A 21,488-nucleotide genomic window follows, 5' to 3' on the forward strand; every position below is an offset into this window, starting at 1 on the left:
ATATGACAACACTATAATGGAGTGACATCACAGTTATCTGTTGAGGGATCCAATGATGTGCTTGATAACTTTGAATTTAGTGTTATAAACAAAGCTTGATAGCCATGATCACCAGGGCCATTTGGTTTTTGGATCACATTTTCTGTATCCTACTTCCTGTACTGATAAAAGTATCTGTAATCTTTTACCGTGTAGGTGCAGTTGGTGGATAACATATAGTTAACGTGTGCACCAGACACCGACTTGCAAGGGCTACAAGGTGACCAGTAGATGCCAGTGTATGCTCTGGAGTGTTATCTTCAGGTGTACATGAGTTTTCTCCGGACACGGGCTTCCACAAACACAATCAAAAGTGTGAAACACTCTTCAAAAGTTTCACCTTATATTTTCTGAATTTTAAACGAACAGTTCCATACTTATTAAAATTCATGTGAGCATAGGGTTTGGTGTGAATACATCTCGAGTGTATTCCGTCTTAAGTAGATGTCGTGAATCTATGGCTTGTGAGTTAATTTCATACGTCCCATGGCACAAAGTCTACCACTTGGAAATGGCCCGCAAACAATGTTCATCCAGTACTGCAAGCTTCTTAGCCACACTAATTGGGTGCTTGGGGGCAATGTTTTTGACAAGGCAACATTTTAACGTGCTCGGTATCACTTCTGCCGCTGCAAGAAGTCCTTGGACTGATATAAGTGACTGAGGTGTGTGTTCACGTGTGGCCCCCCAAATATTTTAGAAAGTCCTTTTCAGTAAGGAAAAGATTCCCCAGCCTCCCCTTAATCGAAGTTGTTACTCTTGCCGAGTCGTCTTGCTTGCCGCTTTTGGTGGTGTTTTGCGGGAGCAGCAGAACGGGCGCAGTGCGAGCTACGAGCAGCCTCTGTCACGACAGGGCAGCTACCAGGGCGGCTACGACGCATACGGCCGCTACCGTCCCCCCGAACCGGAGAGGCCCAGTTCCCGTGCCAGCCACTACTCAGAGCGGTGAGTGTGCTCGCTCCACGTAACTGAACAATGAAAATAGATTTGTACACCCTCGTGGTTGATAAAACCTTATACACACACACACACGAGTCAAATTGTTTACCATTTGTATTGTATGAGATTTTTCCTTTGGGCTAATGGCTGAAATGAACAAGACATAATGAATCGTTGCTGATGAGACGGTACAAATGAGATCGAACACGTGAAGCAGAGCAAATGAAACTGTACCCGAAATGCAAATTAGACCGACACTGCACAAATTTGCCTTTATCGGCGGTACAAATAAATCGCCATAGAAAGCTACAGATGAGACGAAAGTGTAGAGAGAACAGTTGAGACGGTAATCAATTCTTGAATCAGATGTGACAGTTCACCAAATCCTGGAATGATGTTTTACTCCGTGTTTAATAATTGAAATTCTTCGTGGTGGGTTGTGCCCCCCGCACCTCTCCCACGTGCCCCACTATTTGTGTGGCTAAGAAGGTGTTCAAGTTAAACCAAGGAAAAACCCATAAAGCAACAGAACTGTTATCTTATAGATAGGCCTAGGCTGTTGTGGTACGTGGCAGAAGGAAGAAAGCGATGGTAGGATGTCGTGCCATCGGTGGCATTGACCATTATGGCCTCTTAATGGAAAATACAACCCATCGTGTCTCATAAAATTATCCATAATAATTTTTTTGGGTTAGATCGCATACATATATAAATTTGTCTTTAAACCCGCCACCACCCGACACAGCCTTAGTAAGGTTTGTCACGTAAACAGAACATGCCAATTCGTTACGAGTACAGCACACCGGTGTGTTGGAGAGCAAATCCACAACATTTACATTGAGTACGATGTTTCTCATCAAGTTATTCACTCCCAGAAGGCTGTGGAGTCGATGGGTTGTGTTAAAAAAATTAATGGGGATAAACAGATATTCGAAGGAGACATTATCTGCTTATCTATTATACTTGTGTTACCCAGGAAAGCCTCACAGAGCCTCATGACTTTGTTTTTCAGGAGGTTCCTGCCAAGTTTTTGTAGTAGGAGATTATGATTGATATGTATATTTCATTTCAGGAATTTGTTAGTCGTTCAGTATTGATGTATTAATATTTTAGCTGATCTCTTGTTTGACCATTTCGTTTGTTTGCCTACCCCACATCCTTTTACATTGCAGGGGCCCCTACGACAGGCCAGACGGCTACTACGCAGACAATTATTACGGTGCCAGGGCATATGGTTACCCGCCCTCTCGTAAGTCCTCTTCTCTTACTGGGATCCCACCTGGGTACAAGATTAATACTTAAATAATATGTATTATTTCGTACATTTTTCTCATTGTGCCATTCTTATAGCACAAAGCGGTGCTTTGTGCTATAAGAATGGCACAGACGACCTGCTTGTCAGTTGTCAGTTTTGATGTGGTGTCCTTGTTCACCAAAGTTCCGGTACCTGACACCATCGCTATCATTGAAGACCTGGTCCATCAAGGACTACATACTGATGTACCCCCCCCTGGTGAGACATTGCTTAACCAACACATACTTCGCCTGGAACGGAACTTTCTGCAAACAAACTGAGGGCACCCCAGTGGGCTCCCCCCTGTCTCCGGTTGTAGCCAACGTATTAATGGAAAAATTTGAAACTGACGCCATCCAGACTGCCACTCTACGCCCGACCTTATGGAACGTGGATGACACTTTTGTCATCTGGCCACATAGCCAGCCTGCTCTAGACCAATTCCGCGACCACATCAATTCCATACACCCAGCCATCAGATTTACCATGGAGGTCGAAAAAGATGGCAAGCTACCCTTTTTGGATGTCTTAATTAAAAGGAGACCTGATGGCTCAATGAGCCACTCTGTTTACAGAAAAGCTACCCATACAGATGCTGACTTGAAACCGGATTCCCACCACCATCCATCCCAGAAGAACTCCCTCATCAAGACTCTATACCATAGAGCTCAATGCATTTCTGACCAGGAACACATTGCCAGTGAACTCAAACACGTACACAGGCTCTCAGGGCTAATGGTTACTCCAACTACACAATCCACAAAGCCATCACTCCAGTCATGAAGAAGGATCCTCTTGAGGAGCCACTCAAAACCATCACCTTACCCTACATTGCAGGGGTTACTAAAAAGATCTCCAAAATCCTGAATAAACACAAGATCCAGGTCCGATTCAACACTACATAAAATCCGTGATCTGGTTCCATCTGGAAAAGATGCTGTTCCAGACATACAGTACCCGGGCGTTTACAAACTAAAGTGCCTCTGTGGTAGCAACTACATTGGGGAAACCAAACGACATATCTCGGACCGCATCCGCGAACATAAAGCAGACTTGAAACACGGCAGGACGAACTCTTCTGCCGTGGCAGATCACTGTTATAATTCAGTGGGTTCACGTGACATTGACTTCTCCAAGACGGAGGTTCTTTGCAAGCCAATCGGCTACCATGAGAGATTCGTTCATGAAGCCATCCACATATACAAACACAGAGACAATTTCAACCGAGAGGATGGATTCTGGCTTAGTAACCATTAGAAAGATATTTTAAACCATTTCGGTTCTTAATTAATTGTATTTTGCGGTGACCGTCAGACCGCAGCTCTTTCGCTGGCATTGTGACTGTTTCTCCCTCCCCCCTCCTCCCTTCCGAGTATGGATTGACCCGTCCGCCTGAATGTCGCTGTCCTTGGTGCTGGTTGTTGAGGAGTTGGGAAAAACCGCCATTTTTTCTCTCCTTGGTGCTCTTCTCTCCCTCACACCAACGCTAATCCCCTAGTTACATGCTAATTTATATGTAAACTCCTCTCCCCCCGTCCCCCGGTCCGAGCTCGTCGTTCGCCGTGGTGCTAATCCCTCACACCAACATCATGCTGATCCCCCAGTTACATGCTAATTTATGTGTAAACTCCCCTCCCCCCTCCTCCAGTCCCAGCTCGTTTGCTCTCCGTAATGCTAAACTCCCAGTTACATGCTCCTTTGTCAAGGCTCTCTGTTCCTCCCACACAGCTTAAAAGACGCTGTCAAGCTTGACAGGGTTCACTCAAGCGCTGTCATCTGGACAGTCCTGTTTCTTCACCTGAGGACGGCTACTTGTGTTGTGGCCGAAACGTCGTGAGAATTGTATTGTTTTATTTTATTATTTTATTCTCATTCTACGTGACTTTACCGAAAGAACCAAAGAAGATGAATCCTTGCAGTCACGAAAGCTTTAAATCGAAATTTAAAGCGGTGATTTGTTTGAGACAGTCTGCAGTAGTTTCACAGTAGCGGGGGGTGTGGGGGCAATGTTGCCATGTGTAATACCAGTTGATTAATTTGCAGGTAATTTTTCATTTTTAACAAATTTGCACCGAGATGCCGGCGCACAATGGCCTCCTCTTTTAGAATGATGTAATGAGATGTTTAACTTCCACTGTGAAGCGAACCTCTACCTACAAGCGGCGAATGCCTTACCGCCAAGCCACCTATAACCACCCCTATTTTTAGTGCCTGGTCTCTGCCTCAGTGTTTTGCGGTCACCATCGATGTTCATTGAATGTATTGCATGGGTATTGTCACTTACACGAAAACTAAACCTTGCCGAGTCTCAAGACTCCTTTTCAAGGTGATCCAGCTCTGGTATATGGCCACTTCCATTGTACCGGTGTCCTCCCATACACATTCTTTGAATTATTTTGGGAAGAAACGGGATGACCAGTTTCCTCCTTACACAGAACGTTCTAGGAGAAAATCCCGGTGCACGCAAGCGGAATAACACTCGGAGGTCCGCACAGACTGTTTCACAAACCTACTTGCTGTACCGCCATCCCCTGGCCATTTCACAGCCCCCAGCGGGTTTGGGAGTTTGACAAATCAGATTGATCCACCCATCCTTTCCTCCAAAGGGCTTGATAACTGGCATGTTCTTTGGTTCTATTCGGTAAAGTCACGTAGGTAAAAAATAAAACAACAAAAATCACGACGTTCAAATCTAGAATTACCTGGCATGTGTCGCAGCATTTGCATGCGTATGTATGTACACGTAGATGTGTTAATGTAGCATAGTGCATGTTTAGTGTGTATGTGTTGGATGCAAGAATATCAGCATTGTGTTGATAAATATGCTTGAAATATGGAAGTATGCCATGTATGAATGTTAGTAATGTATTGTATCCCCTTTGCTTTCACATGCGCAGAGCCAGACCAGCACAGAGCTGATGGCTACAGTTACGATCAAGAAATGCAGCTCCGGCATCCTGGCTACTATCAGGACGTCTACTATGGCAGGTATATGCATGGCGGTCTTTATTTTAATTACTATGGATGGAAATGGTGGTCATTTAAAAGGAAGAATCTCTCTGCGTGTCAGGAAACTTGAATACAGAAACTGCGGCGCTCAGAATGGGAGGTGAATAAAGAATCGTATTTAGACGGACGCGCTGCAGTTGACCAGTATTGCGTTGGTAAATGAAATACAATTGCAGCTGTGTGTCTGTGGGATGCATTATCCTTGAAACATACATTTTTGCATGTTTGAGAATCCACCTTGCAGCCCGCTGTCTGTTAATAATAACGATAATAATAATTTGTTACTGATAGAGCTGTACTTTACACTATGGCATCTCAGAGCACGATAAGTGGCTCGTATCACATGTCATCTAAAACATGAAACGGAACCCCCAGTAGCAGCTGTTCATTTGGGCACAAGGTGACTCGGCCCCTAGAAAGCAATCGGGCATTAGTTTGTCAGCAGTGGGGCGATGATTGCTAGGTGTAATCCCAATTAAGTAAATTGCGGTGGACGTTTGTGAATTTGTTAAATTGGACCATGACGCCGGCGCGCAATAACTTGTTTTGAATTAAGTCGGGGGGATCGTTGACGTCTGCTGTGAAGCAGACTGCGAATATTTTTTAGATTGATACACCCACGGTGATAACGAGGGCTGCTTGCTGGAATTGAACCGCGAACCCCTGGGCCATGTAGCTCGCCTAATGATAACCTTGGCGGGCCTCCCCTTGCCTTCCCTTCCGTTGCCAAAGGCGGGAGAACTACATGGAGAACTGGCCGTCGGATCCACGGCTTCCGCAGGCGGCCGACGACGACCCATACCGCCGCGCCTCTGAGGCCTACGCGGAAGACTTTGACCGGCGCAGCGTGCACAGCGAACGCAGCACGCACAGCGTGCACAGCATGCGCAGCGAGCGGAGCCACCGCAGCGCATTCAGCACCCATTCGCAGCAGGCAAGGGTGATGTTTCTGTTTTAGATTCATGTTTTTGCAAGTTAACCAGGTGCACGCTCGCCAAATCCCAAGAACGGACCCAATCTTTGCAGAATTATTTTATCCTCCCATCATAAACATATTGTCATTTGGTGTCCTCGTAGCAGCAGACTATTTCAGGTGCTGTAGGGGCTATATCCGTATTCTTAAGAAAACCGCGTTATTTTCATGGAGACCAAATTTAGCCCCCTGGCAGTACTGTAACGGGTGTGGGAGGCAGTAGCATCAGTAGCTTTGTGGCAGTTGATGGCAGCAGCATTTCCTGTTCAAAGCTTTGGTCGCGATAGCCCCCGCAGTCTCGTATCTGTTTTTGTAATCGTCGCGTTTCTTCCCGCTTTAGAGTGCCGTGTACCGTGCGCCAGCCCAGGAAGTACATGCCTACCAGTCCCAGACGCCAACGCCCGCCTCGGAGAGTTACCTCTATGAACAGTACCCGAGCGCAGGCTACGATGCGACCCAGGGCTATGGTTACCAGTACGACTACACTAGCCAGCCGTGGCAGTCCGGCGAGCAGGGTGAGTTATCTGCTGCGTTCACCGCACACGCACACAGCGGGTTCACCACCGTGTTTGTGTTCATCTTGACCACAAAACAGTGACCACAACCAAGGAACCACTGCACATTCCCCTTACTCCTTGTACGGAGTAGTGTTCATCACATGGGCAATGAAGCAGATGTTTTTTTATTCTCAGAGCTGAAATTTTGTTAAACAAAGTAAACAAGATACAATTTTACGAAATCGGGTTGTTTGTGCAGATACTAATTTGTAACGTGCACGATTCTACTTTGTAATGTGAGCATAAGAACCGATTTAAATCCACGAATAGCTACGTATCCAATTGCAATCGTGGTAGTGAACGATGCTGCTGCGCCTGTCTCTGCCGATCGCAGTTGCCCCGGCCCCCGTGAGACCGATGACCCCAGAGAAGTTTGTGGCGCCGCACACGATCGCGCGGTTTGGCCCGGGTGGGCAGCTCGTAAAGGTGCTGCCTAACATGCCAGCGGATGGGCAGCCTGCCCTGGTTGAGATACACAACGTGGAGGTGACTGCAAAAAGCGCACACATGGAAGAAATCCGATCCATCGGCTGAACACTCTACTACCTAAGCTCGGCCGAAACGTTTACATTAATCCTAATGTTAAGGTTAAACGTTTTTATTAGCACAAATTCCAATGTTAACTAGAACACCTACCCTAAGGTGTAGTTATTCACAGCATCTAAACTTAATCATAAAACTTACCTAAGCCCTGGTAATTGTTTTAATCAAACCCACATCTTTCATGCTATTACTATTTCTTGCACCATTACTAATAATTGGGCACTAATGCTTATTTTTATCATGCTTACCTTAACCCAAGTTATTTGCCGAAGTACAAACCTAAACTCTAAATCCCGAGTAATATGAACAGCTGCAGGGATATAATACTATTGTTATCTTTACCATAACGTTAACGCCTTGCTTGGCCAAATTTGAATGCCTTCCTGCTAATGTTAACCCCTTCCTCTACCTCAGCGCTCGCATGCTAACACTTACATTAACCCTAACCCCTAGCCCCAGCTGATTTCTGCTGCCCATGTCCCTGCAGGTCATGATGCAGGAGAGTGAGGAGCAAACGGAACTGCGCTGTTTCCCAGGACCACTGGTGAAGTACGTGCCACCCGTAAAGCTCCATCTTCTCTGTTGCCCATTCTCTTCCTCTTCACTCCCTTCGCCCCTACACTCCTTCCCATCCATCCCCTACCCTTTCGTGATCCCTAAGTACCCATCTATTGCGGCCACTCGTTCCTCAATCGTTGCACTCCCCTGCCAATCTAAATCATTCCGTTCTGTCACTGTTTTTTTTACTATGTCAAGCGCCTTGGGTGATGGTGCCTGATAAGTATTCAATTGGATTAGATTAGATTCGTTGCTCTGGTCCTATTAATTCAGTCAGGTCAGGACTCGTTTCGATTTAAAACGGCATGTAAATCTCAGTGAGTACTCATTGCGTGTGAACTCGTGCACTTGCAAAGTTGACGCTGGTCACTGCCTGGATGTGACCAGGGTCAACTCTCAGCAAAGCCTGGATGGAGTACGTAGCATAAGTAACTGTCACCGTTAAAAAACGTAGTAATAAGCTTCTGCAAGCCCTCTGGGGCAAACTACAACAAGACAATATAATCTGGATTAAGGGTCATGGAATAGCAAAGATATGCCATGAATCATGACATCTATGCATTGGTACAAAGTATGCGTTATGCCACACCACTGCACTCTATCTGTCAATGTATCGCTCAAGACGTTGCATCTGTCCGCCAATGTGTTGCGTTGAATGCATTACACGAAAGCAGGAGACCCGTGCTGTATTGTATTTTGCGTCGACCCTGGTCCAAGAAATTACCGTAAATGGGCCCCACCTGTCTTATTTCCTTCCTCTTTACCCTAGTCCCCTCTGGCCCATGGCACCCAGTGCAGTTGCACCACCTGCACACTCAATAGCTACACCACTGCATGAGATATTTGAGTTTGAGTTCGGATCTTGGATTGCAAAGTGACGTTGCTGGTTAAAGGCACGGCAGGGCCCGTGACTTTGAGATTCCCATTGACGTTGTGCGTAACTCTTGTATGCTGTCCTCCTACGTAGGGACGAGACACACAAGGTGGACGTGATCACCTTCGCTCAGAACAAGGCTATGGAGTGCCTCCGTAATGACAAGCTGATCGACAAGAAGTCGGCCGCCCTCCTCTGGGAGCTGCTCGTGCTCATCTGCCGGCAGAATGGGGTTCGTGCATAAATGAATGTCTGGTGCCGTCGACTGATTTGATATTAATCTCCTTTATTTACAACTAAATCAGTGGTAAGCATTCTGGTATGGCACGGTATGCGTTGGCATAACACGCTATCTCTCGGCGCGGCACGGTGGCGTGTCTCGGCACCGGCAGACGGTGGTGGGCACCGACATCGCTGAACTGCTGCTGCGCGGCCACCGCGCGGGCTGGCATCCAGGCCGGGCCCCAAACGACGAAGCCAACCTCATCGACCTGAGCGGGGAGCTGGGGGCGCTCTCGGGGCTTGATGACGACGCTGGCGCCGCCGCACCGCAGCCCGCGCTGCTGCTGGGCGCCCCGGAGGCAGGCCCCGTGGGGCAGGCATCCCTGCTGGGCGAGGGGCGCCTGTCAAGCGAGGAGGCCATCGCTCAGGCCACCGATCGCTTCCGCCAGCTGCTGTTGTTCGGCCGTAAGAAGGTGCGGAGACCCGAAAGAGCCTTTTGTTGACAAAGTGGCCAGCAAGAAAGAATGAAAGATAGAGGAAGGACAGTTAAAGGGAATGATTCTTACGACGGATTTAGATGCAGAGCAACAACTACAATTTCACATTGATGTGGTTAAGCCAGATAACCCCATCGGGCATTTCATCGTTATATGGTCTCTTCTGAATGACCACAATCGCACACTGGGGAGTTTAAAAGTTTCCTTTTGTGCATCAGGGATACGCATCTGCCATCGTTTGTGCAGTGGGATGTGGTTTAGGGTGGACCATGGGCTTTGTGCGAGATAAAACTCACGGGATCCCAGGGATCTCCAAGCTTCATCGAGGTTCAACTCGCTATGAGAATGTCCAATATTCTTGAATTTAGTTTGGGTAACAGAAAGTTGGAAAGACAGATGAAGGGTGATCCAAAGTTGAGCTGTGTGAGGAGAGAAAGAGGAAAATGGTCTGTCTTGCAGTGACGTTGTTGTGCTGTTCAGGGATGTTAATCAATCCAACCACTCAGATTGTAAATGTTGTGGCTTGGCTCTCCAACACACCGGTGTGCTGTACTAGTGACGAATTGGCCACGTTCTCTTTACATGACAACCCTTACCCGTTGGCTGTGTCGGATGGTGGCGGGTTTTAACGACACGTACATTTACGTGCTCTAACCCAAAAAACCTCTATTATGGAACCCCGCAACCACGCTCGTCACAAGGCAGCGGTAACAGTGCAGAGAGAGAGCTTTGTCTTTATTATTCCATGGCATTTTTATATGGTCACAAATAAAACTTACTCCATTCGTATAACAGAAAAAAAACTATTTAGTAGGCTAACATTTCGACCAATGGCTTAGCTAAGGTTTTGAAAATAATTGCTTATGCTTTGTTGAAAATTTAGTCTCATACCCTTTTTGTTTGGTTTTGTAAATGGTCCGTAATCTATTAAGCTCTCGACCGGCAATGATGATTGCTTTTATGTTTAATTTGTTATCCTTCCCTCCACCTACGATTAGCAAGGTTGACTGCGTATGGTGCAAAAGATGTTTAACATGCATGTATACAGTAGACTCTCGATTATCCGCGTGTGGTTTATCCGATTTGTGGATTAACCACGCACCGGATATTTTCACATAAATTAATAGCTGGTGGATGTACCCTTAAGCCCAAATTAACAAATTAATAATATTAAAGCAGTTTTCATGTTTATTCTTGGAAATGTTTATTTAAAGTCACGTGCTTTTAATCTGAACTTAATTTTCTTAACTTAAATATAACATAAGTTGTTTTCAGCATAGAGATCTGCGGAAAATGGATACTTTTGCGTTATCCGCCCTGTTTGAATTTTCCGCGGCCGTCCTCCCCGTTATTAGCGCGGATAATCGAGAGTCTACTGTGCGTATAGATAGGTCCGTTGGCCCACGCGCTAGCATCTCATAATCACTCTGGAAACACGGCCCTGCTTGTGCAGGATGCCCTGGAGTCAGCAATGAAGAACGACCTCTGGGGCCACGCCCTGCTGCTCGCCAGCAAGATGGATGGCCGCACGCACGCCAACGTCATGACCAGGTGACACTATCTGTAAACGATGAGAGAGCACATAAAGTGCTCGCAGGCAGGAAGCGAAGAAGAATAATACGTGCGAAAGTTGCATACATTATACACCTCCGATTAGCACGGTTGGCTACGTACGGTGCAAAAGAAGGTTCAACACACACAGCCTTGTTTTGGACCATCAACTCAAAAAGAGTCCAAATTGTGGCCATATTATTTACCAGATGTGCATTACAGCAAGACGTATGGTTATAGTACACTTTTATGCTCCCAAGTCTATGCTCCCCACATTCACCAACCCTCACTGACCAGCTTGGTGAAGTATGGTCAAATAACTTCCCAAGAGCCATTGCAATAAATTGACAAAGGGCTGTACTTGCACATTATTTTCATATATATTATGTATTTGCTCACACATATTTTTTTACATCTTTATTACTTTCTATGATTGTTTTTGTGCAAGTAGATACTTTATATTGCACTTTGCAGCCCACATCTCTCTTGCCAAAGCTGCCTCCGCCAAGTGATAGAGGGGGCTTATTAAGCATTAAGCTTACTGCAATGATGATACAGAGCATTGGGTGATAGCTACTCATCCTTGTTTGCTTGCTCCCTGCAGGTTTGCCAACAGTCTGCCCATGAATGACCCGCTGCAGACTTGCTACCAACAGCAATCCGGAAGGATGCCTGCAGCCGCCACGGTAAACTAGGAATTCTGTGAAGCGAAAGCCACATAGGGCTCGTTAATGCCACGTTGTCGGCTACTACAAGGGCTTGGTATTATTGGAAGCTTATAAATAAGCCTTGTTGATATTATATGCTTATGTAGTCGAAACGATTACGTTTGGCAAGACTTGAGTGTACAAACCACGTTTTGTGTAGGCTCAGGTTTACATAAGTGGAATATTGTTCTTTTTTGGTCGGTTGTGGGTGACAGAGAAAATAATAAATATCTGATCTGACAGCCGTTTGGTTCATATTGCTGAAGAGACTCGGGAGATTTTTTAAACCAGCCCAAGGTTTGCCTATGTAAACAAATTCTGATGGAAAACTTCGGTTCAAATGCCCTTTTGATAACTGACCCTTGTCTGTCTGTTTTAAATCTACTATAGCTTGTGTTGCAAGGCTCATGTGTTATGGCTGTAGTGTTGCGTGTAGCCGCTCAGGTCGTACTGACGTTTACGTTTTGTGCGACACCATCAGTCATGCTGCGACGAGCGCTGGGGAGACTGGAGGCCTCACCTGGCCATGATCCTGTCCAACATCACGAGCAACCCCGACCTGGATCGTCGTACCATCACCACCATGGGCGACACGCTGGGTGGGAGACCACGCACACACAAAGACGAAGATCCCCATATATACTTAACAGGCTTTTGGGGCGATTGCTGTTAGTGAGCACCTAATTAAGGCCAGCACGACACACGAGGGAGTGGGTGGCCAGCGTCACGCCTGGCCATCTTTGTCTCCCCAGTGGTGATGTATTACGCACTGCACCAGGTTCTCGTTTAAGGCTGAATTGACGTATAGAAGGACCAGAACTGGTTCGGATATTCGTCGCCGATGTTGACCGTGAGTGGGAATTGAATTCGGGTCGCGGGGTTCATTGTGCAATGTGCTAACCAACGCGTCACCGTTCCTCGTGCATTCACTCCACCACCATGCCAGTTTCCTACACATTAACATGGGTAGGTGTATGCCAAAATCGCCCGGGAATGTACCCAATCTCATCAGATCTTAGAAACTAAGCAGGGTTGAGCCTGGATCGTGCTTGGACCGGTGACCACCGTGCATGCCAGGATGTCATAGGCTCCTGCCGGGGCTATGTTACGTTCCGGGTAGCAGAGAGCAGTACAGCTAAATCCATTGCTGTACCGTACATCTAGGCTCCCACCTTGTTGCTTCCCTGCCTTCACAACCCACACTGACCAGTGTAAAGAAATGGGCATATAACCCCCATGACACGCAATGCGAGTAGACCCTTATCCAACAGCGGATTGACCAAAGGGCTGTACATGTTCGTGCTATTAAAAGGAACCCACCTTAACACGACCCTCTGTCCTTGCAGCCTCCAAAGGGTTGGTTGATGCTGCTCACTTCTGCTATCTGATGGCCCAAGTGAGCTTTGACATGTACAACAAGCGGTCAGCCAAGCTGGTGCTGCTGGGAGCCAACCACAGGTGTGTGTGTGTCTCAGTACCCTACCGAGTTGGGATTTGAGAAATATGGGGGTTAGCAGTGTCCATAGTCATTTATTGCTTGTATTGTGCGTCATACCTTACAATGTGTCTTGTGGGCATTTTACAGTTTTTCCCTCCTTTGTGATTTGACGAATTGTTATGATTTGCGGTCATGATTCAATTCGACAATAATTTTTTGGTTTATTGGTAAATGTGGCTGCAGGGTTTACATGAACCAATCACATATAATGCATACAAATTCAGAACTAATATATTCTCATACGCACGTATTGTGTCTTGTGTGTGTAGCAGCCTTCCCCTGGCCGAGTTCATGAGCAACGAGTCGATCCAGCGCACGGAGGTTTACGAATACGCGCAGTCGCTCGGCTCCAATGGCACAAGCGCCACGCTCTCCAACTTCCAGGTGCGGGCGGGAGGAGAGGGGGCTTTGTCGGTGGCGGCATCGGGCAGCGTAGCGCATGGCACTTTTGGATTTTGAATCTGTATGTTCTGTGGAGGATGCATTCTTTTTATGTTTCATTATGATGGAACCATGCAAGTAATTTCAAATCTGGAAAAAAAGTTCAATGCAGTCAATTGCTTGCCTGGCGAGTGTCAGAAAATTGTAGGTTCTGTAGATCTATTGACCTGCCAAGTATTCCATGATAAACGAAGCCTGACTTCCTATCCGAATCGAAGTGCATCACGTGGATTGTGACGCTTCGTGTTACAGACAAGTCACAACTGCCATCTGCACCGACTCATTAACACTTACACACTGACTTGATCTGCCATCTCCTCCCTTTGCCCCACTCAGCCTTTCAAGCTGCTGTACGCCAGCCGGCTGGCAGAGAACGGATTGGTGGCGCAGGCCATGCAGTACTGTGAGGTCATCGGCAACACGGTGCTGGAACACCCGTCGCTCTACACCCACGCCTTCCTCGTGCAGCTCGTCAGTGTAAGCAGAATGCACCAGCAGTATGTTGGCCTGTGCATGTCTTTATGTGTGCCTAAGTGTGTGTGTATTTTTGTTGGGAGCAGTAGTGTAGTGGTTAGCGCTACGCTGCGCTACGAACCTGGCGACCCGAGTACGATTCCCGCTCACGGCCAACATCAGTGACGATTATCTGAACCGGTTCCGGGAGCTCCCCTAAGTCGACTCAGCATTAATTGAGTACCTGGTTGCGATGTGTAAACATCACCACTCTGGAGACAAAGGCGGCCGTGCGTGGTGGTGGCCACCCACCCCCTTATGTGCCGTGCCGGCCTTCATAGGTGTTCGCTAACAGCACTTGCCCCAACAGTCTTGTTCAGGCTACACAGAGGATCTTTGCGTAGTTTTGTGGGTGTAATTTGTACAGTGGTTCAAGGACTGCTATAAATCTGGCTGACCTGGGTTTCATTGTTAGCCACTGATAACATTAATGGCGAGTGATATTTTAAACTGTCGTGGACCTCCTCTAGGTTGACTCAGCTGTAAATTAGTACCTAAAATGGAGTTTAAACATCAGCACTGGAGAAGCAATTAGGTCTGCCATGCTGAAGTTAATCGCTGGTGACTCACAGTACTTGCCCCCAAGTAATCTGTATGTATTAGCCATACATGAATTTGACTTTTTATGTTTTGGCAACACACTTTTGTTCCCCCTATCCCAAGTGACCTACGTTTAATTCCTGGGCTTGCACAACACCGATTGCCATTTATATCTGAACTTGTCATTAGTTTCACCCTAAGCCTTAATTTAAATTGAAGCCAAGAGATGGAACACGTCTGAGGGAAAGTCCTCCAGGTGATGGAGCGATGAAATCAGCTTGTGCTGGTGCTAGGTGGATTCTTAATATTGCAGGATCATGTGAGATGGGAATGGCTTGGGAAGGTCTTAATATAGCAGGTGATTAATGTTCGCTGATCATGATTCCACTATACAGTAGACTCAATTGTCCTCGCTAATGACGGGGTGGATTGCCGCGGATAATTGAAAATGGCGGATAATCAAAAAATATCCATCTTCCACTAATCTGAACAAAACTAAAAGTTGTAGTAAAGAAAATATTGATTTTGATTTGTTACAAAAACCCATAGAAAAACACTCATGCTCAGTGATAACACTTTGCTGCTCCCGTGCAGAAGACTCGGCCCACTCAGTGGACAGCAGCAGAGCCACGCCAATCAACATCAATAAAACTCCGCCCACTGTTGTAAAGATATGCAACTACTGTACTGTAGAGGCGATCACGTGGATTTCAGATTAACCGGAGCACACATTTGATTAGTCTAAGCATGTGACTTGTAACAAACATTTCCAAGAATAACAGTGTATAACTGTTTTTAGTTTCTTAATTTGGACTTGAGGGAAAATCCATGAGTTAATTGACGTCAATATTTCAGGCGCATGGTTAATCCGCAAATCGGATAAACCGCACGCGGACAATCGAGAGTCTGCTGTATTTGTTTGTGCGTTTGTTTCCCCCAGCTGTCGGCGCAGCTCAGGCCGTTTGACCCACAACTGAAGGAAAGGCCCGAGGAGGAGCAGTTTGTGGACCCGGAGTGGCTGACCCAGCTGCGCTTTCTGAAAAAGCAGATGAAGGTTCGACACCCTGCCCAGGGCTCTTGCAACGTAACTCGACGGTAGTCGAGTCATGCGCAAGACAACATTAATCGGACCGAACGTAACCGGCTTGTTTGAGACCGGAAGCCTCTTTCCACCGTACAATTGAAATCAACGCGGCACCTCCACAACCATACTGGGGTGGCTGGGCATTTCCCGGGCATGGGTTCGGAGGCACCAGCCTTTTTTGCACTGCAAAAATCTGAGATATGCCAACTAAGTCACGCGCAATGAATGAGCCGAAACGCACGTAGATGACATGATGATGCTGACATCACGCACAATAAGCACCTCGTTGGCCCCTCGCCCTGCTTGGCACCTACCCAGGTTCAGATGTCTTGTGAGGCTATTGTATCACAGTTTGGTTTCGACTCAGCATTGCAATTGGCCAGTGGAAAACTACCCGTACTGCGAGGGCCCCACGCTAGCTCAGCTCTGATGTGCGAGTGGAAAAAGTGTAAGAGAGGTCTGTTTAGAAGTGATATGATGTCATGATATAACGTCTCTACACATTACATCACCTTGTCCGCCAACACTCGCTAAGTCTATTATGTGACCCGGAAGATAATTAAGTTGTAGAACCGTGCCGTATATTTCGGTAGAAGCACGAATCGTGACCTGGGAAAGGGGGCGTAACAGAAACTCCGCGGACGTAAATCCCAAACTCTGTGCTCCAGAACTTCAAGGAGCGAGGCGATTGGTTTCACTGCCCCACTGAGTGGGGGAATGTGAGCGGGGTATTTTTACTTTGATGTGGGGAGGAGAAGGTAGGTGGATGTAGAACTTAAGTAAGGGAGTGGAGTGAAGGGGGGGAAGCGGGGTGGGGGGCGAATGGAAAAAGTAAAGCGAGGGGGACCTAGGAAGGAATAACTTGGATGCGTTTAGTGACCTTATCAACCTGTCATAGTCACGTAAGGCGGTAATTAACTTCCGTCCATCCCTGAGGGAAGGCGGCAGGGGGACAAAATGGAGACTCCCTTTACGCGGAGTGCTTTTGCCAACTTGTTTTATATTTTTTTCCTTTGGCCATTCCCAGGAGGGGCTGATCCAGCCGTGCTCGGGCCGCGACACTCCGCACGGCTTCGACTCAAGCGAGACGAGCTCCATCGTGACCCCCTCGTCCTCGGAGCAGCAGCTCAACGTGCCCCCAACGCAGCCCCAGCAGCCTCCGCTCGCTGCCCACCAGGCTCCGCCCCCTGGCATGCAGGCCCCGCCCCCCGGGTTCCAGGTCCCGCCAACAACGTATCTGGGCGAAGGGCCACCAGCAGGCGGGTTTCAAATGCAGCAGGCGGTGGGGCATCAGGTGCCGCCTGCGATGCACCAGGCGCACGTCGGATCTGAAGGAGTGCAGTTCATGCAGCCGGGTAATTTTTTTTTGTTAATCTCATTGCATTTGGCTTGTAAAGATTCTTGATTTGTAGATTTACAATGTAGTAAAAATCTGCAAGCCCCAGACTCAAGTAAAGAGGAATTCAGTGTAAGCTGGAAGTTTGTATAAGCCAGAAGGCTATCTGAAATAAATAGAGGAATGTACTAAATACAAAAAATCAAACAGGATTGCCACGTGCACAGAACGTTAGCTGCTATGGGTAAGGGATAGTGTAGTCATGTGCACTCGCAATTCTAAAGTTGTATATACACTGCCTATACCTAGTTGGTTTATGGAATACGGGAAAAGTGTATCCTTGGGCACCTTGCTCGATCCTTGTCACGTTTATTTTAGATTTACATATGCATGTCATTGAAATGTAATTATTTTAGTCATTTACTTATTTTGCCGGACATGTTAGGCTCTCTTCCCAAATATGCCAGCCTCGAGAGGTCTCTCTCTGGAGTCTCGCGTACGCATGCATCAAATTGCGCAAATTAGCAATGAATTGCTGAACATTCATGTCCATTATAAGTACATTGCTAAGGGGTTAATGCGACGGTGTTGTGCGTTTCCACCAGGCATTCCCCACGGCGTCGAGTCTCAAGCCGCTTTTCAGCACCCTGGACAGCAGCAATCGTTTGCACCTGACGGCGGATCTCCTGGCTTCTCTCCCACACACCAGCAGCCCGGCTATGGCCCGGGCTACCCACCCACCAGCATGCAGCCTCCCATGCAGGTGCACGAGCAGTTGCCCTTCACGTGTCAATTATATCCTTCCTCATGGAAATATCTCCCTACCTAGAGTGCCCCTAAGACCGATTTACCACAGTTGGCTACGTACGGTGTGAAAAAAGTTCAACATACGTACATAGAACTCAGTGGCGGAATTGCCTTATTACGATGTGGGTGTTATTCTCCGTGGTACTTTTTAATGACACTGGAGGGAAGATGAACTGGATTGACTCCCAAGCGGGATTTTAACTCTTTATCGTTTTGATTACGAGTTTAAGAATGTTGACGCGGCAGATGCAATAAAACTAAATGCACGTCCTCGTTTGGCGGGGGCAATCTCAGTTTCAGAAATCCTGTCCCGGTATCGCAAATTCATTTGACAAAGTCGGGAATTTGTACCGGTTCAACAATCCTTTGGCCTCATGCTCGACTCAACATGTGGGCAATGTGTGGGGCTACCTCATAGTGGAAGAGGGGCGGTCTGGATAATGGGTGGGGCGACCTGGGTAGTGAGTGTGGCCAATGTCAGAGTGGGTGGGGCTAATGATTGAGTGGGTGGGGCTGTGTAGAAGTATTTGGGCAGTATTTGTCAAGTATAAAGGTGCCTTTTTTGTAATGGGATGCAAATTTGCTTCATGACGATTGCACCAGAGGATTTACCCAGCTGTTGTCTCTCGCATGCACAGGGTGTTGGCTACATGGGTCAGGCCACCTCGTATGGAGCTGCTGGGATGGCGATGCACAGTGGGGAGCAGCAGAGCGTGGGGTACGGGATGCAAACTCCGCAGGGCCCCGCGCAACATGCACAACAGATGAGCTTTCAGCAAGGTACACGCTACCTCTAATGGTGTCTACTGCACGTATTAAATAATAATAATAATAAAGGAATAATAATAATGCATATGCACGGATTCTGCAATGCTTTCCAACAGTGTGGTTTAACCTTGAAAGTATTTGTTTTGCGACAATAATGTTTGCAAGTACGATGAGATGATGCCCTGTCGTGATGTCGCACATTTGTGGTCCAACAAGCCTACACGGCGCCGGGATGTCCTCGTCCAGCGTGGATTGATTAAAGGGCTGTTCATGTGCACATGTGCCTTACGCGGTAACGGCCCAGCTGAACGACGATGGGGGTTGGGGGGTGGCTCCATGGCGTGTGCCGCAGGTGATCCCTCCCTCGCGACGGTGCAGGAGAATGGCGCCGGAGGGCCAACGAATCAGCAGAGGGACCACTTTGATGAGGGCGCCCGCATGGTGAGTTGGCTAGCGGAGGCGTGTTGAGGGGGGGGGCGGTTTAAGGGGTGGGTGGGTGGGTGTGTGTATGTGCCGCAGTCGTCCCCGATCTGCTGAGTAGAGTACTCTTGCTGCAACACTATGCAGTTGAATATATTATGTTAATCACTTATGTTCTTTATCCAGATTACCAATACTCTTTTTTGCCAGGTAGTTTCTTAACCAACGGCTGTTGTTGTCGTTTTTGTTTTATCACGAGTGTATTACATGTGTAAGGAAACAAGTGCTCGACGAACACCCTCGGCATACGGCGGGATAACACTCAAAAGGCTGTATATTGCAGGAGGACGGTGCTGTATTACAATAAAGCAGATGATGTTGGCGGCGGCGATCATGAGCTGATGAGAAGAGCCTTCATGTTTTCTGTGCCCTCTTCCCTTTGCGGACACGTATGCCTCTGCTTCAGCAATCAAACTATTCCGTCTGTGTTTAACGACTCTGACTTGTACTGACGCTGTCATTTTAAGGTCGGTGGTGTTTTTCAGTATATCAACCTGGTAACCAATGGTTGTGCAATACTAAAAGTATTCAAGTGTGGGGAGCGGTAGTGTAGCAGTTAGCGCGCTGCGCTACGTACCCAGCGACCCAAGTTCGATTCCCGCTCACGGCCACCAACACCAGTGACAATTATCTGAACCAGTCCTGGGCCTCCATAGGTTAACTCAGCCTCAAATGAGTACCTGGTGCGGTGTGTAATAACATCGCCACTGGGGAGACGAAGGCGGCCAGGCGTGGTGCTGGCCACCCACCCCCTCGTGTGCCGTGCCAGCCTTCATAGCTGCTCGCTAACAGCACTTGCCCCAACAGTCTGCTAAGTCTATACGGGGATCTTTGTTTATGTATGTTAAGTAAATTTTTTTTGTATGAAGAATCATTGGTACGTGAGGTGAAAATCAGTTTCCATGCAGACCCAATTAAAAAGCTATTTCTATGTCTATCGAGTTCCCACACCGTCTTGTTGGCAGTGTTATGTAAGGTAACATCGCCACCAGCATATGAACCTTATGGCGGTACCTTGGGGTACCATAGTACCCCGGCTCTCGCACAATGTCCGTGATGCAGTCATTTTTAGTCTGTTGATGGTCGGCGATGCGGCAATCGACTCATCTCGAGCTGTACACGATGCACTATGGTGCATACGATCGCTCAGGGTTTCAGCGCAATCGTCCTCGCTGAATTTCGACATCGCGGAGTAGCACTGATTTTGGATTGATTGATATCCCCAGTCGCGGAGTTAAGTACACCCCTGGAAAAAATAGTGTCCCAAAAATAAAATATTTACTTGCCTTGGCCATTTTGTATTATTTGGTACCCCGGGGTACCGCTGAAAGGATCAAATATCAACTTATCTACGTCGTGACTTTACCGAAAGACCCAAAGAATAAGAAGCGTAAGATCTCCGTCTTTCTCAGTCTCACAATCAAGCATGTATCCTTGTTTAATGTCGTTCCATTTAAATAGTGTAAAATTCAATTTTTTTGTATAGAATGATTCCAGGATATTGTGTACATCCTTATGGAGAACAATAGGATGCACGAACACCTGCACAGCTTCATTGTTGGCCTCAATGTAAACATTTAATTGGCTACCCCAAGTTGATCTTCTTTGTCTTCTTTGGTTCTTTCGGTAAAGTCACGTAGAATGAGAATAAAATAATAAATTGATAAAATAAAATAACACAATAATATTCTCACGACGTTTCGGCCACAACACAAGCGGCCTTCCTTTTACCCCAAGTTGATTTTCCCACCTTTGTAGCCCGGAACCTGGGCCGATCCGTGGGCCCTGGTGCCGTTGCACTCGGTAGCTACGCCACTCGGCAAACAATGAGACAGACGAGGCACCCACATATCAATGAATTGGATGGCGATGTTTCGGTTTTTTTCCGGGAGGTTTTGTGTCCCCCAAGGACTGGCAATGTGTGACGTTTTGTCCAGGAGAGGCGTCGGAGCTCCCGCCTGTCGGAGACGTCGAGTTACAGGGTACGCGAGTGTGCTTCTCACGGCACACATCTGGTGTCGCATGCCCTGCGTGATATCCTCCTCCCACTGTTCGTGACTGCTTTGATTGGCCGCTCACCGCACGAGCAGTATTAGTTAAATATTGCAAAATCTGCACGTGAAGTCTAGACAATCGGTGACGTGAAATCTGATTAACATTTGGACGCATATTGTCCAGTGGCTCGAGCGGTGAGCTTAAGTGTCTGCTGAACTTTTAATATCTGAATTCCAAACATCTTTTGAAGTGTTTGTATTTTC

The 21,488-nt window shown here is 47.2% G+C and overlaps 1 protein-coding gene across 7 annotated transcripts in view; it reads left to right on the forward strand.

Moving 5' to 3' along the window:
• Positions 1-21,488, forward strand: part of SEC16A (SEC16 homolog A, endoplasmic reticulum export factor) — a 47,008-nt gene that overhangs the window by 8,633 nt on the left and 16,887 nt on the right. For 2 of the 7 annotated variants that reach the window (XM_032973093.2, XM_032973100.2), the window contains 21 exons: positions 848-984; positions 2,151-2,227; positions 5,170-5,260; positions 6,014-6,221; positions 6,595-6,769; positions 7,146-7,297; positions 7,842-7,903; positions 8,880-9,018; positions 9,179-9,481; positions 10,959-11,056; positions 11,661-11,742; positions 12,245-12,362; positions 13,110-13,221; positions 13,531-13,645; positions 14,039-14,179; positions 15,696-15,809; positions 16,867-17,194; positions 17,781-17,938; positions 18,621-18,762; positions 19,103-19,191; positions 21,168-21,212. In XM_032973093.2, coding sequence (XP_032828984.2) covers positions 848-984; positions 2,151-2,227; positions 5,170-5,260; positions 6,014-6,221; positions 6,595-6,769; positions 7,146-7,297; positions 7,842-7,903; positions 8,880-9,018; positions 9,179-9,481; positions 10,959-11,056; positions 11,661-11,742; positions 12,245-12,362; positions 13,110-13,221; positions 13,531-13,645; positions 14,039-14,179; positions 15,696-15,809; positions 16,867-17,194; positions 17,781-17,938; positions 18,621-18,762; positions 19,103-19,191; positions 21,168-21,212 — 2,886 coding nt within the window. The remainder of the gene's footprint in view (positions 1-847; positions 985-2,150; positions 2,228-5,169; positions 5,261-6,013; positions 6,222-6,594; positions 6,770-7,145; positions 7,298-7,841; positions 7,904-8,879; positions 9,019-9,178; positions 9,482-10,958; positions 11,057-11,660; positions 11,743-12,244; positions 12,363-13,109; positions 13,222-13,530; positions 13,646-14,038; positions 14,180-15,695; positions 15,810-16,866; positions 17,195-17,780; positions 17,939-18,620; positions 18,763-19,102; positions 19,192-21,167; positions 21,213-21,488) is intronic. The other 5 variants (XM_076074867.1, XM_032973099.2, XM_032973095.2 and 2 more) reach the window with 4 other exon arrangements.

Source organism: Petromyzon marinus, chromosome 50, assembly GCF_048934315.1.
Source record: "Petromyzon marinus isolate PM22_M1 ecotype Great Lakes invasive population chromosome 50, UKy_Petmar_22M1.pri1.0, whole genome shotgun sequence".
NCBI classification, from domain to species: domain Eukaryota; kingdom Metazoa; phylum Chordata; class Hyperoartia; order Petromyzontiformes; family Petromyzontidae; genus Petromyzon; species Petromyzon marinus.